The sequence below is a fragment of the Otolemur garnettii genome, unplaced genomic scaffold, assembly GCF_000181295.1.
Source record: "Otolemur garnettii isolate 467f Iridium unplaced genomic scaffold, OtoGar3 scaffold00011, whole genome shotgun sequence".
NCBI lineage: Eukaryota > Metazoa > Chordata > Mammalia > Primates > Galagidae > Otolemur > Otolemur garnettii.
In genome coordinates, this window is record NW_003852406.1 from 9,701,371 (window position 1) to 9,716,544 (window position 15,174).

The following is a 15,174-nucleotide window of genomic DNA, read 5'->3' on the forward strand; positions in this document are numbered from 1 at the left end:
CTTGAGCCCAGGAGATGGAGGTTGCTGTGAGCTATGCCACGGCACTCTACCCAGGGGGACAGCTTGAGGCTCTGTCTCAAAAAAAAAAAAAAGAAAAGAAAAGAAAGAAAGAAGACAAAGAAATAATGTTACAGCACAAATTACTGAGATTAATTACTAAGCCTATTTATTTGACTTATTTCAAATACATATTTAGTGAGTGGTCCATTAAAATAAGTCAAGTGGAATTGAGAAAGACAACTCATTTACTCTTCTGATCCAGAGAATGAAGTACCTTTATGAAAAGTATTTTATGTACTTTTTTTTTTAATTTAAGAAAAAAGCAAAGGCAAAACATTAACTACAGCTGATTTAGTCAGGAGGCAGGAAATGACAACGTTCTCAAAAAGAAAAAAAAACCTTTCTTTAACAAGGAGCCAAAAAGTATGTGGAAGAAGTCATGCTAAAATGAGTAAAACTGATGAACTGATTAAAAAGAATTTTTTTTCTTAAGCAAGTAGTTTATAATACATCAGGACATTAGTGACAAAGCACTGACTGTTTGAATACAGGATTCTTAAAACAATAAAATTTCTTCTTTTGGAATGTTGAAACTAGAAGGGAAATGTATTTAGTACTCTACAAAGATTCATGATGAATCTAATTATTTAAAAGAGTCACTTGTGCTTTATACTTTCTGAAATTTCTCTTTATTTTTTTCTTCCTTCTTTCCTTCCGAGCAATATGCCTGTTAGAATTCTCACAGAGTTGCCTGTCTTTTCATATCTGTGAAATGCTGTTAATTCTGTCAAACATATGGGTTGCTGTACATATGAGTAGTCTGTGAGTGGTAGCAAGCAACTGTTGAACATTTGAGATAAGCCTCTTTATATACTGTTTCTGTAAATAAACCTCTACAGTTGAGTATAAGCTTCTTGAGAAATGAAACTGAGTCAAATCTATCTGCTGTATAGCAGAGCCCCACACAAAATGAAGCTTAGTAACATGTTTGTTGAATTCAGTTTTAGATCCCCTAATAGTGATGATAATAACAAAACCCACAGAAACTATCAGGTATAACTTAAATGTTTACCATGTAGTAGGCTTTATACTAAGCATACACTTGCCCTGTTTTCTTTAATCCGCAAGAAAACCCTGTAAGGTTGTCATTATTATCGCCACATTACAGATGAGGAACTAAAGTTTAAAAGGTTAAGTAACTTGAGCTCAGAAAGATTAAGTAGCTTGCCCTAGGGAATCACAAGCTAGCAAGGGCAAAGCCCATATATATTAGAACCCTGCTATGACTGGGTCAGACTCTGCTCATAACCACTGCTCCAAATGTGCAGAAAGAGCAGTGCTCCAGTGACTGTGTCTTACAGTGCATTGATAAGATTCAAGAGAACTGTCTTACCTTCTTTTGGACTTACTGCCACCCAATGAAAACTACATATTTAGGAAGGAATTTTTATTCTATACTGTTAAACCCGAGGGGCTCCCAGGTATTGAATTGGCTTGCCATATTCCTCTAGCTGATTCTGGGAAGAGTCCAGTAACAAATTATTTCACATATGAGAGGATATATAGCCTTTGAACTTTTCAATACCAGCAGCCTTTAAAAGTATCTGCATTTTGAGAGCTTTTTTCCTCAAAGGTCATTTATTTATTTTATCCAAGGAAAACATCTATAAAGGAATGTTGGCATATAGGCAAGCAAGAATCTGTGATGTTTTCAGTGGTCCTTCAAGCTCTTCTTTGGTTACTGTTCAAGTCCTTGAATATCTTCCCTTATTATTAACAGCGTCCTAACCAAACCAGGATGGCATTCAGAAAAGAAAATCCAAATTTACTGTGAATGGAAGCCAGAGGAGAAATGTTTAATCTAGTTAGTGGGTGGGCTTTGGTTGTCATGGAAACTCAACCCTGTCATCCTGTGTTGTTACTAGGCAGGAGCAGCCAGGTCATTCCATAAATCATTTCTGTCATAGCTGATGGTGATGCATTCCATCTGCTCCATCACTGCATGCCATAGTCTACACATTTCAAATCCCTTCCTTCAATCCATCTGCTGCTCCCCCTCAACCTGACACCTCCTTAAACACGTTCTTTCTCTAACTTCCATTATAGACTCATATTTATACTTCAGTATATGCTTAGTGCTCTCAAAATGTATTAAAAAACAAAAACATTACATTATCTGGGGATAGGGAGGATTAGAAAAGATAAGGAGAAGGAACTTAATGAGGATTACATTTGAGAGTCTGATGTGCATGTCAGAATTTTATGTTAGGCATTACAGATCTTTGGAAATGGTGGCTATGACTAGTTTGAAATTTTTAGTTCTTTAGAATGTGAAGTTTTTAATACAACATCTCATTTTAGATGGAGAAACACCATGCTGTTGTCATTAGAAATTAATTCTATTTCCCCAATTGTCTGATACATATCTTAGAAGATCTTTCATGTGTAAAACATCAGAGGGTACAACCTTTGTTCTTCAGTTTAGGTATTAAAGTGCACACAGAATACTATGTGATTAAACATGTAAGGCCAGATAATGCATTTGCAAAGGTTCCTTTATTTTAGGTTTAAGCCTGGATAATTGTGGTCTTAATCTCAGGATAGCAAGAAAGAGAATTGTACATGAAAGTATTTACACAAAGTTCCCAAAGCTCTATGGATTACGCATTAGTTTAGATAATAAACTAGGGTAGATAGAAGGAAAGGAAAACCTGGGTATTCATGCCATTTCTAATGTGTTTCCCTGAACATTTGCCAGACAATAACCCTTTAAGATTGTGCCCATGGAGAGTTATATAGAGGAAGAAACATCTGGTTTATTTCAATGCCTAATACCATATCAAAACACTTGGTCTTTAATTTAGAGGAGATCAAACAAGAGGACTGTTTAACTTTGTTGATTATATCAGACTTCTTTGTGATAATTTATGTTTTGATTTCTACCTTAGAGCAAGGGAAAAGTGTAGGGGGTGTGTGTGTGTGTGTGTTTTAATCTGGATAGTTAAATGGTCGGTAGTCTCTAACAAAAGAAAAGAAAATTCAGGGAAGTTGATGTTTAAAAGTAATTCATGAAATAAGTTTCTTTGTTCCTTAGACTCAATAACATTAGCATGATAAAGATTAACTGAAATGTGCACTGTGGTGTTTAAAAAATTGGACTCTCAGTTCCTGGGTTGGGCTGGGGAACACTCCATTGTTTCTTTTTTGTCTGAGGCCCTTTTCATTAGCCTCTGGCTTATTGGCACCCTGCTGATTGGAATGGACCGTGACTGATAGGAGGAGGAGCCTCATTTGTTGCAGTAAAATGAGGCATATTACCCTTTAAGCCTGGCAGAAGGTATCCGGAGTTATTCATCATTGGTCATTTAGCAGCATGAGGACCAGGGGTTGCATGCAAAATGAGTTCTTACTTTGTGTTTATGCTCAACACTCTAAATCACTCCTATCCCCATTTTTTTAAGTGACTGACTTTTTTCTTCCCTTCAAACATCATTGTAGGAGTTCTGTAAGCTGTAAAGTATGAAAAGAAATGTAATTCTTGATTTAGAATGATCTGTGCCAAATAAAGCCTGTGGTTAGAACTTTTTAAAGTAATAAAATTTCTATAGAATGAGTATAATTTATTTTTGTGATTTGATAATAGAATAAACACCCAGAGATAAAGTTTAGTGATCTGTGCAATCCATAAGGCCCGTGTTACCATGCCTGTGTAATGTTGTAAATGTTGCACCTTCTCTCTCACATACACATACTTTTTCTGAAAGTAAGAGGAACAAAAGAAAAAGTCTTTTAACTTGCAGAACTGTCTATAAGTTCAGGAAAAATACTGGTATCAATTCTGTTGTCACTTTAATTGGCAAAGTACAACCAGCAAATATGATGGATAAGTGGGAAAAATGGCTTTTATTGTACAAAAGGAAAAGCTGCTTTTGGAAAAAAATAACAGAAATGGTATATTTTTATACTTGATTTATTTTTAGTACTGCTTCTCCTGTTTACACCGTGATTTTTAAAAGCTCACACCTGTTTTACAAACAGGCATTCCCTGAGTTACAACTACTGTCCACTGACACTGGACTCGTCCTTATGAACTGGGGCTATTACAGATAATAGGTAAATGTACCTGTTCCAACTTACATATGAATTCAGCTTAACAAACCTGCAGAACCTATTTCATTTGTAACCCAGGGACTACCTGTACAGCATCAGCATTTTGTGACATAATTTAAAGGTAGTAATCTCATATAACTCTAAAATAGTAACTCTCCTTCTTAAAGGATCTTTACCCATTTCTTGACATGTTTAGAGATTGTTTAACTGTAAGGGCAGATTTATCAGGGAAAATAAGGATTAGTAGTCCCATTTCTACCCTCAAAAAGCTCAGACTTACCTAACATTGTGATATAGAGAGCTTAGCACGTCAATACTGATTCCCAGAAATAATGGAACCTTACCATGTTATTGTTCTCAAAGCTTATACCATAAAACTGGTTGGAAACAATATGTGATCCTTATGAGAAACTCTTTTTCTCCCCCTTTGGTATGAGATTTAGTAAAATTTCTATTACTGACACCCATTACATAAATACCAAAATAATGGCCAGGCATGATGGCTCATGCCTGTGTAATCCTAGCACTCTCAGAGGATGAGGCAGGAGTATTGCTTGAGATGAGGAGTTTGAGACCAGCCTGAATAGGAGTGAGGCTCTGCCTTTATTAAAAATAGAAAAACTACCCAGGTGTGGCAGTCCCTGCCTGTATTCTCAGCTACTCTGGAAGCTAAAGCAAGAGGATTGCTTGAGCCCAGGAGTTTGAGATTGCAGTGAGATATGATGATGCCACTGTACTCTACCCAGGGCTACAGAGTAAGATTCTGTATTAAATAAAATAAAATAACAAACAAAAAAACACTAAAATAAATGCTACCATTTACCCGGTCCTTTTTATATCAGTAAGTAGTATACCAGATTTCAAGTGTACTTTGTTTAACCACTCAAGTTTTAAAATATATATATTGGACACCAACTTATATAAGATAATGGCAGACAGTGATTGATTGATTTCATCAATATAAGGTCCCTTTCTACCTTCCGAGAGCTTGTAGTCAAGGAGAGAACGTAAGACAGGTATGCCAGTAAGGAAGATATAGAACACAGTGTGAAGGAAAAGGCCAAAGAGAAAGACAGTTTATTCTAAAAGTGTAAAGGAGGTGAAATGACACGTAAATTAGGAAATGACATTTGAGCTGGAGTTCCATCAGAGGAAAGGTAAGACAATGGACATTCTGAGAGGAGGACAAGCTATGTTAAGAAAAAGAAATATCTTATTTGAATAAGGACACGTAGGTTGTGCCTAGATGATAGGATAGAAAGATGTTCTTGTGACCAGGATGTGTCATTTTGGGTATTTTGTTTGTTTGGGTATTTTGGTTTGAGAGTCCCACTCTTGTCACCTTGAGGTTGAGTGCCATGGTGTCATCATGGCAACCTTAACTCTTAGGCTCAAGTGATCCTCCTACCTCAGCTTCCTGAGTAGCTGGGACTATAGGGCTACAGGTCCCCGCCCCAACACCCAGCTAGTTTTTCTTCTTTTAGTTAGAGGCAAAACAAAGTCTTGCTCTTGCTCAGGCTGGTCTCAAATTCCTGAGTTCAAGCAATCCACCTGCCTTGACCTCCCAGAGTGCTGGAATTACAGGTGTTTTATTTAGCAGGCAACAGGAAGCATTGTGTGTGTTCTAAACTGTATCCTTGGACAGTGGTTTGGGATAAAAGACAAAGTTATTAGAAATACAAAGACTTCAATAATCCAGTCATAAGCCAGACATGGTGGCTCACACCTGTAATTCTAGCACTCTGAAAGACCAGGGCAGGCAGATCACTTGAGCTCAGGGGTTCAAGACCAGCCTGAGCAAGGGCAAGACCCTGTGTCTAAAAAAATAGCCAGGTTTTGTGGCAGGCACCTACAATTCCAACAACTCGGGACACTAAGGCGAGAGGATCACTTGAGTCTGAAATAAGGCGGTTGCTATGAGCTATGACATCATGGCACTCTACCAGGGGTGACAAAGTGAGACTCTTGTTTCAAGAAAAAAATAATAATTCAGTCATAAGTTCAGTATAGCTTTAAATGGTGTGATGGCAGTGAGTGTGACATGTGCCTAACACAGAAACATAAATAATTTTTGGTGTCTAGAGAGGGAATGATGGAGGGACAGAAGAGAAGAGAAAAAGAGACTGTTCTTGGTAACTGTGTAAATGGTGCTGCTCCCCAAAATAGAGGAGACAGGAGAATTGAGATGGGAAAGATCGGAAGCCTGGGGCCATGATGCAAAGTTTGGATTTGGATGTACTGAGCTTGAGATGAAACAAGAACTATGTCAGGGTAGAGAAGTCCAGCAGCTAGTGTGAGGACAGAGATGATTATTTAGGAGTCATTCACCAGGGTGTGATAATTGATGCTTGACAAAGAATAGTATTTACCAAGAGATGAAGTGCTGGTGAATAGGGGGGAACAAACTGAACTGGAACTCTGGGGACACCTACCTTAAGGGAAGTGGAAGAGTGAAAGAGATATGGAGCCTGGGTAAATAAATGCAGCCACTGAAAACAATCACTGAAATAAAAATTCCTAGCAAGGGTGATACCATTTATTCTTCCAGCTATGTATTGAACCCCCACCATCTATCAACACTGTTGTGGAATCTGAAGCAGTGATAAATAAGCCAAAGTCCTTCTGGCACTCACATTTTATTAGGGGAAAGGGTAAGAGACAAGTAATAAACAAACAAATTTAGATGATGAGGACTATGATGTAAGCACTATGAAGAAAATAAAAGCAGAGGATGGGGGAACAAAAGAGGGAAAGAGTATAATTGTATTTAATACCACTGATATGTACACTCAAGATGACAGTGACAGGTGGGTAATTGTATATGTATATTTTACCTGCATAAGCCTTAGAAAAAGAAAAAAAAAAAGTGTGAATGTATGACAGAGAATGCTCTTCCTCCAATGCTGTTAATCCTTACAGATGAGGATTAAAATTCCAGAAGTTGGCTCGGCGCCTATAGCTCAACCGGCTAAGGCGCCAGCCACATACACCTAAGGTGGCGGGTTCGAATCCCCAGCCCGGACCCGCCAAACAACAATGACGGCTGCAACCAAAAAATAGCCGGGCGTTGTGGCGGGCGCCTGTGGTCCCAGCTACTTGGGAGGCGGAGGCAGGAGACTCGCTTGAGCCCAGGAGTTGGAGTTTGCTGTGAGCTGTAATGCCACGGCACACCACCCAGGGGGACAGCTTGAGGCTCCGTCTCAAAAAAAAAAAAAAAATCCAGAAGTTGAGCTAGTTTATAATAACCGCAGTTTTGCATAAAACTGAAGCTTTTCTTCTATCTACCCTCTACCAATGTTTCTGACCCTTCCCTCCCTTACCAATATTATAACCAGGACATGTTTCATAAAAATAAGCATCAGCTTCTTGTAAAGATAGAACTATTTGAATCTTGAACATAAGAAATAGTGGTGTAGCCAGATGTGGTGGCTCGAATCTATAATTCCAGACCTCTGGGAGGCCGAGGCCGATGGATTGCCTGAGGTTAGCACTTTGAGACCAGCCTGAACCAGAGCCAGATCCAGACTCCCTCTCTAAAAAAAATAGGCAGGCATTGTGTCAGGCGCTTGTAATCCAAGCTACTCAGTAAGCTGAGGCAAGAGAATCTCTTGAGCCTAAGAGTTTGAGGTTGCTGTGAGCTATAATGCCATGGCACTCTACTGAGGGTAACAAAATATGACTATGTCTTTAAAAAAAAAAAAAAAAGGAATAATGGTTTACAATGATAAGGGTATGTGTGTGCTGAAACAGGATTTTGTTAAAGTTTGATGACTTTCCCTAATTTACTTACACTATAATAAATAAATCAGTGTACGCAAGCTACTGGGAACCAAAATGTAAATGTTAGCTGATTTTCACAGATCCTGTGATATCCTTTTTTTTTTTTTTGAGACAGAGCCTCAAGCTATTGCCTTGGGTAGAATGCTGTGGCATCACAGCTCACAGCAAACTCCAATTCCTGGGCTTAGGCGATTCTCTTGCCTTAGCCTCCTGAGTAGCTGGGACTACAGGCGCCCGCCACAACGGCCAGCTATTTTTTGGTTGTAGTTGTCATTGTTTGGCAGGCTTGGACCAGATTTGAACCCCCCCCAGCTCTGGTGTATGTGGCTGGCACCTTAGCTGCTTGAGCCACAGGCACTGAGCCTTTTTTGGTAGAGACAGAGTCTCACTTTGTCACCCTCAGTAGAGTGCTGTGATGTCACAACTCACAGCAACCTCCAGCTCTTGGACTTAGGCGATTCTCTTGCCTCAGCCTCCCAAGTAGCTGGAACTATAGCGCCAGCCACAACACCTGGCTTTTTTTTTTTTTTTTCTTGGCAGTTTGGCCAGGGCCAGGTTTGAACTTGCCACCCTCAGTACATGGGGCCGGCACCCTACCCACTGAGCCACAAGCACCACTCAATATCTTATTTTTTAAAATGAAATAACACTAAGTATGTTAATGATGACTTGCATTATTATCTTTAAAAACCAGTGCTGAGACTCTGAGACCCTATGTGTCACAATTCAGGCCTCTTTAAATTCATTAGAGAGCTTGTTCATAGCAGGGTTATTTTTATTGCATGAATCTGCCCTCAGAAATCATTTCCTTTTTTTAAAATGTTTGACCACAGTTTATCCATATAAGTTGATTTGTCTGCCCTAAGTTAAATGTTGAGATGCAAAAATGATTATGCCTATTCTAAGAATAGGATTGTCAGAAGAGCTCTCTTAGGGGGCAGGCCCTTGGAGCCTAGATTAGGGAGAATTTTTAAATATTAGATAAACTGAGATGAATCTCTGTCACTATTTATGACAATATGAAATGTATATAAAAAACATTGCAACAAAACTTTTAGCCAGGCTTGGTGCCCATAGCACAGTGGTTATGGCGCCAGCCATATACACCAAAGCTGGAGGGTTTGAACCTGGCCCAGACCAGCTAAACAACAATGACGACTGCAACAAAAAATAGCTGGGCATTGTGGCAGGTGCCTGTGGGTCCCAGCTACCTGGAGGCTGAGGCAAGAGAATCTCTTAAGCCCAAGAGTTTGAGGTTGCTGTGAGCTCTGATGCACCCTACCCAGGGCAACATAGTGAAACTTTGTCTCAAAAAAAAAAACTTTTAGCCAGAATATCAGAATATCAAAATTTATGTATCCTAATATTTTGTCCTCTTTAAAGTAGATCTATTGGGAAATGATGTTCATAAGTCAATTTAGAAACACTTCTTTTTTTTTTTTTTATTGAATCATAGCTGTGTACATTAATGTGATCATGGGGTACAATGTGCTAGTTTTACACACATTCTGAAATGCTTCCATCAAACTGGTCAACATAGCCTTCACAACATTTTCTTAGTTATTGTGTTAAGACATTTACATTCTACACCTAGTAAATTTCACATGTACCCTTGTAAGATGCACTGTGAGCACATCAGGTTTTTTCCCACTTTTTTAAAAGAGTGGTAAAGTATCCTTTGAGAGTAAGTTTAATTTTTTACAACATTCATACAATCATCTAAAGCTAAAATTGAAAAAAATGTGGTTGGTCAAACTAACTTTTTAAGTGAAAGATAAGTGGTAAAAAACTATTTTCTTTGTCTTTTTTCCCAACTGTTTTGAAAGACCATTCCAGAAGATAACAGTATTCTGAGGTGATTTTTTTTTTTTTTGGAGATAAGAGTCTCAGTATGTCGCCCTCAGTAGAGTGCCATGGCATCACAGCTCACAGCAACCTCAAACTCCTAGGCTAAAGTGATTCTCTTGCCTCAGCTTCCCCCAGTAGCTAGGACTACAGGCGCCCACCACAACACCCAGCTGTTTTTTGTTGGAGTTGTCATTGTTGTTTATCTTGCCAGGCCAGGTTCAAACCTGCCAACCTTGCTGTATGTGGCTGGCACCCTAACCACAGTGCTGCTGGCACCCTAACCACTGTGCTATAGTGAGGTGATTATTTTTAGAGGATGCCACTTATGTAGATTGCATATTCCAGAAAGATTATTTAATTTTTAGTCAGTTCTCATTTTTCTGTTCTAACAATTAAAAACTTCAAATTATTTTCAATTATAATAATATAATTTTATTCCTCTCATTAGAATATTTAAGATACCTTCTAATCCTGGTTTTAAAACTGAGGCTTTTGTGATTTTTATATAATGCAATAATCCTAAAATTGATAAGAAAATTTCTTACTCTGAGTCTTAGGAATGGCAGTTTACAGATGATGAAAATAATTCTGTGTAAATATTTTTTGCTGTTGTCTTATTGATGGGTGTATCTCTCTTGTTTTCTGATTAGATTTATTCTCCTGACCATACCAGCAGTAGTTTTCCATCAAATCCATCAACACCAGTTGGATCACCTTCACCTCTCACAGGTAGGCTTCTCTTTTCTCTTTTACTAACTACTTTGTAATATGTGGGACTACTTAGATATGTTAATAGCTCATTTATTTATCAGTAAAATTTAATGAAAATTTATGAAAAATCATTTAGATTTTGACTATGAAAAAGCATGTAGGGTGGCACCTGTGGATCAGTGAGGAGGGTGCCAGCCACATACACTGAGGCAGGCAGGTTCAAACCCTGCCCAGGCCAGCTAAAACAGCAGTTGACAACTGCAACAAAAAAAATAGCTGGGCGTGTGGCAGGCGCCTGTGGTTCCAGCTACTTGGGAGGCTGAGGCAAGAGAATCGCTTGAGCCCAAGAGTTTGAGGTTGCTGTGAGCTGTGACACCATGGCACTGTACCCAGGGTGACAGCTTGAGACTGTCTCCAAAAAAGAATAGAAAGCATGTGGTTTTGGTTTGGTGGCTCCTACCTGTAGTCCAGCCTGAGCAAGAGCAAGAGCAAGAGCAAGACCTCTGCCTCTACTAAAAATTGAAAAATTAGCCAGGTACTCTGGAGCTACTTGGGAGGCTGAGACAAGAAGATTGCTTGATTCCAGGAGTTTGAGGTTGCTGTGAGCCATGATGACACCACTACACTCCTCCCTGGGAGACACTGTCTCAAAAACGAAGGGAAAAAAAGGCCCAGCACCTATAGCTCAGTGGCTAGGGTGCTGGCCACATACACTGAGGCTGGCGGATTCGAACCCCAGTCCAGGGCCTACCAAACAACAACAACTACAACCAAAAAAATAGCTGAGCGTTGTGCTGGGCACCTGTAGTTCCAGCTACTTGGGAGGCTGAGGCAAGAGAATCAAGGCCAAGAGCTGGAGGTTGCTGTGAGGTGTGATGCCACAGCACTCTACTGAGGGCGATGTAGTGAGACTCTGTCTCAAAAAATAAAAAATAAGTGAAAAAAAAAGAAAGCATGTAAACAGAGCTTTCCTCTTGAGTTCACTTGGGAGACTACTGAAATACTTAACTAGTTTTGAATTTGAGTTTTAAAATTTCCTTATTTTGATATAATTTACAAGAACAGTTATTATCACAGAATAAAAATAAGTCTAGGCAATTGAGATGAAAGCAAAATAGAAGGAGCAAAATCAAAAATTTCTGTAAGATACAAAGTAAATAGGGGCTGAGCCGGTGGCTCATCACATCTATAATCCTAGCACTCTGGGAGACTGATTGCCCAAGCTCATGAATTCAAGACCAGCCTGAGCAAGAGTGAGACTCTAAAAATAGCTGGGCGTTGTGATAGGCGCCTGTAGTCCCAGCTACTCAGGAGCCTGAAGCAAGAGGATCACTTAAGCCCAAGAGTTTGAGGGTGCTGTGAACTGTGCTGTCACAGCACCCTACCTGGGACAACAAAGTGACTCTGTCTCAAGAAAAAAAAAGATATAAAGAAAATAATGAAAAAAAAATTATAAAAGAGCACATAAAATAAATAAAAACTACCTACCTATTCTTTCTTCTTTGTTTACCATGTACCAAATATAAGACTCGCTGGGCATAGTAGCTCATGCTTATAATTCTACTACTCTGGGAGGCCAAGTCAGGTGGACTACTTGAGCTCAGGAATTCAAGACCAGCCTGAGCAAGACTGAGACCCTGTCTCTATTAAAAATAGAAAAACTAGCCAGGCATCGTGGTGGGTGCCTGTAGTCCTAGTTACTCAAAAGGCTGAGGCAAGAGGAACTCTTGAGCCCAAAAGTTTAAGGTTGCTGTGAGTTACAACTCCAGGGCACTCTACCCAGGGCAACAGAATGAGACTATTTATTTATTTATTTTTTGGAGGCAGAGTCTCACTTTGTCACCCTCAGTAGAGTGCAATGGCATCAGAGCTCATAGCAACCTCAAACTCCTGAGCTCAAGCTATTCTCTTATCTCAGCTGCCTGAGTAGCTGGAACTACAGGTACCTGCCACAACGCCCAGCTATTTTTAGAGATGAGGTCTCGCTCTGGCTCAGGTTGGTCTCGAACCTGTGAGCTTAGGCAGTCCAGCCGCCAAGGCCTCCCAGAGTGCTAGGATTACAGGGGTGAGCCACCACGCCCAGCCACACCAGAGTGAGACTCTTGTCTCAAAAAACAAACAAACAAAAAGACTCATGTGTAAGACTTAAAGATGAATAACTATTTCTACTAGATGGTTTGTTTTTGTTTTTAGACCAACTAAGTTATTACTGTATCACATATATGTAAAAATTCCTAGAGGTAATATAGCTTTTCTGCTAAGGAAAAGAACTTTGCATGAATGGGATGAATATTATTAGTGGCTCAGATTTACTTCATCTTTTCCACATTAGTTCAGATAAATTCTACATACTGCCCTAAGGCATGAATTTGCTGAGAAACAATTGTTTTAGTAACTGAGAATTTTTTGATTTATTAGGAATAAATAAAATTACATGTAAATTTTAATATCTGTCAAGCTGTAATTTTAAAACTTGAATTATATTTTTCTGAGCATTGTTTGGAGAAAAACTTTGTTGAGGAGAAATTATATTGATTTGAGGAAAAAACATTAGCAACTGGGTAAAATTGCCATATTTTTCCAACAACAGTTGACCTCAGAAATAATTCTGTTTTCCTGATCAAGCCATCAGTTAAGTCCATGTGGGTTTGTTTTTCGTTATTAAGCTTTTTTGAATTGCTCAGGGTTTCTGAAAATTGGGGCTCTTAGATGTCAGGGCCCTCACTGTCACCTGTGTTTTGTGTATTAGTCTTGTGACTTTGCTAAGAAGCATTCCAGTGTGGAAATGATGAACTGCTGGCAGCTGCTTTCAGCTATTAGCAGGCTCTGCCACTTTCTCAGATACCGTGGCTTCAGCTGTCTAGTAAAAGTTGAACAGCTGTTCTCCACATAGACAAGACTATGAAAGACCCATTGACTTAAAGTTGTTGTTTAACAGAGCTGAAATTACAGGAAGAATGATGTAACTTTAACCCTGATCACCCTCCTGGCACTACTTTACTGAAATTATCAGTGTCAGTTTGGGGACAGCCTTTTTCACTTTTTCATCTAAGATAGCCGAGTGAGCCTTCACTGTATATTCTCACTGCCTGTCCTCTACCTAGTAAAATACCTATGCTACCAAAGTGTCCTTTGGTTTTCATTAATAGTGGGAGAAAGGCAGGGCACAGCAGAGCTCAGCATCTGTGAAGAAGGGACATTAGTGAAATGGAGAATTAGAAATTTAGACATTTTTCAAAAAATAATGGTCCCAAGTAGAATCTCAAATTTCTTTTCTCCATCTTTGTTTGCTGTTTAATGAATGATATTGTCTTTTTCCCTTTAATTCAATTGGTTAATGAAAACTGGAATGTTGAATTATATAATGAAGGTGTTAACTATCTTTTTCAGTTCAGCAGTCATAATCAAAGAAAAGCACTTTAACATACCCTGCTGAAACAGCAAGTCAGAGACTTGATTTTATCCAGTTGCATCTCTCCCATGTTCTGTAACTGAGGCTTCCTCCTTGTCTGCACATCCTCTACACACACACCACAGTAGAGCAGAAATGAGATGGAAAGGAGGAATAAACAAAAGCACTATGACAGAGTTTTCACTGTCAAAAGAAAAGAGAAGAAAAACGAACCAGAGTGCCTATATGTTATGTGGCACATTTTGTACCTTGTGGCAGTGGCCTTTTGTCTAGGATGAAAAATTGTACCCACTATGTACTCTCTACACTTGCCTTATTCCTTATGCCTGAGAAGTAGTCAGACTCAGCCCAGGCCTTGTAAGGATAGATACCAAGTGCAGAGCGACGCAAGCAGCTTATAAAGACATCTTATTTAAACCCCCATTGTTTTCTTTGGGAACTTCTCAGGCCAAGACCATACATTTCTACCTAGAGGGTGCTTATGAGGAGGATTCTGAAATGTTGTATCAGTTCAGATACTTTAGGCTGAAAGGAAAAGAAGCTCTTCTCTCAGCCAGGTTGAACACTTAAGGTTTTTTGTCTTGTGTGACAAGAAGCCCCTAGCATGGTGTAGCCCCATAATTAGGACTCCTGCTCTACTTCTTTGCAATTCCTCCTCAGGCTGATGTCCAGATAACAGTTCAGAAAATGCTCGTGTCATCTTTGTGTTTTAAGAATCTTTTTCCAGAATTCCTCTGCAATATATTTGTCTCATTGGCCTCTTGTCTCATCGGCCAGCACTGGATCTTGCAACAGAAATGGTACCACTGTGTTTGTCTTAGCATCAGGATTTACCCCAGAGCTAAGAATAGAAATACTCTCTCCTGGGAAAGAATAAACCCACCTGAACAAAATCAGGGCTCTCATAACAAGGTACAAGAGAGGAACTGCCGTGTCTGCTATAGCCATTGTTTAGGAAAAGATACAAGCATTTAACGCTAAGAAAAGTGTGTTTTCTAAGAAGGCAGAAAAGGAAAACCGTCTTCTGCCTTTCTTTACCTCCTTCTGGAATATAAATGAATAAAAGTTGAATAATTGCTGTACTTGATAGGTGTCCTCAGAGCTTTCACAATAAAAATAAAAAGAGAGGCTCGGCGCCTATAGCTCAACCGGCTAAGGCGCCAGCCATGTACGCCTAGGGTGGCGGGTTCTTATCTCCAGCCAGGACCTGCCAAAACAACAATGATGGCTGCAACCAAAAAATGGCCGGGCGTTGCGGCGGGCGCCTGTAGTCCCAGCTACTTGGGAGGCAGAGGCAGGAGACTCGCTTGAGC

At 39.5% G+C, this 15,174-nt stretch overlaps 1 protein-coding gene across 1 annotated transcript in view; it reads left to right on the forward strand.

Moving 5' to 3' along the window:
* Positions 1-15,174, forward strand: part of TCF12 (transcription factor 12) — a 353,758-nt gene that overhangs the window by 311,151 nt on the left and 27,433 nt on the right. Inside the window, exons 12-13 of the mRNA XM_012801793.2 lie at positions 317-423; positions 10,389-10,467. Of these exons, the coding sequence (XP_012657247.1) occupies positions 317-423; positions 10,389-10,467 (186 nt within the window). The remainder of the gene's footprint in view (positions 1-316; positions 424-10,388; positions 10,468-15,174) is intronic.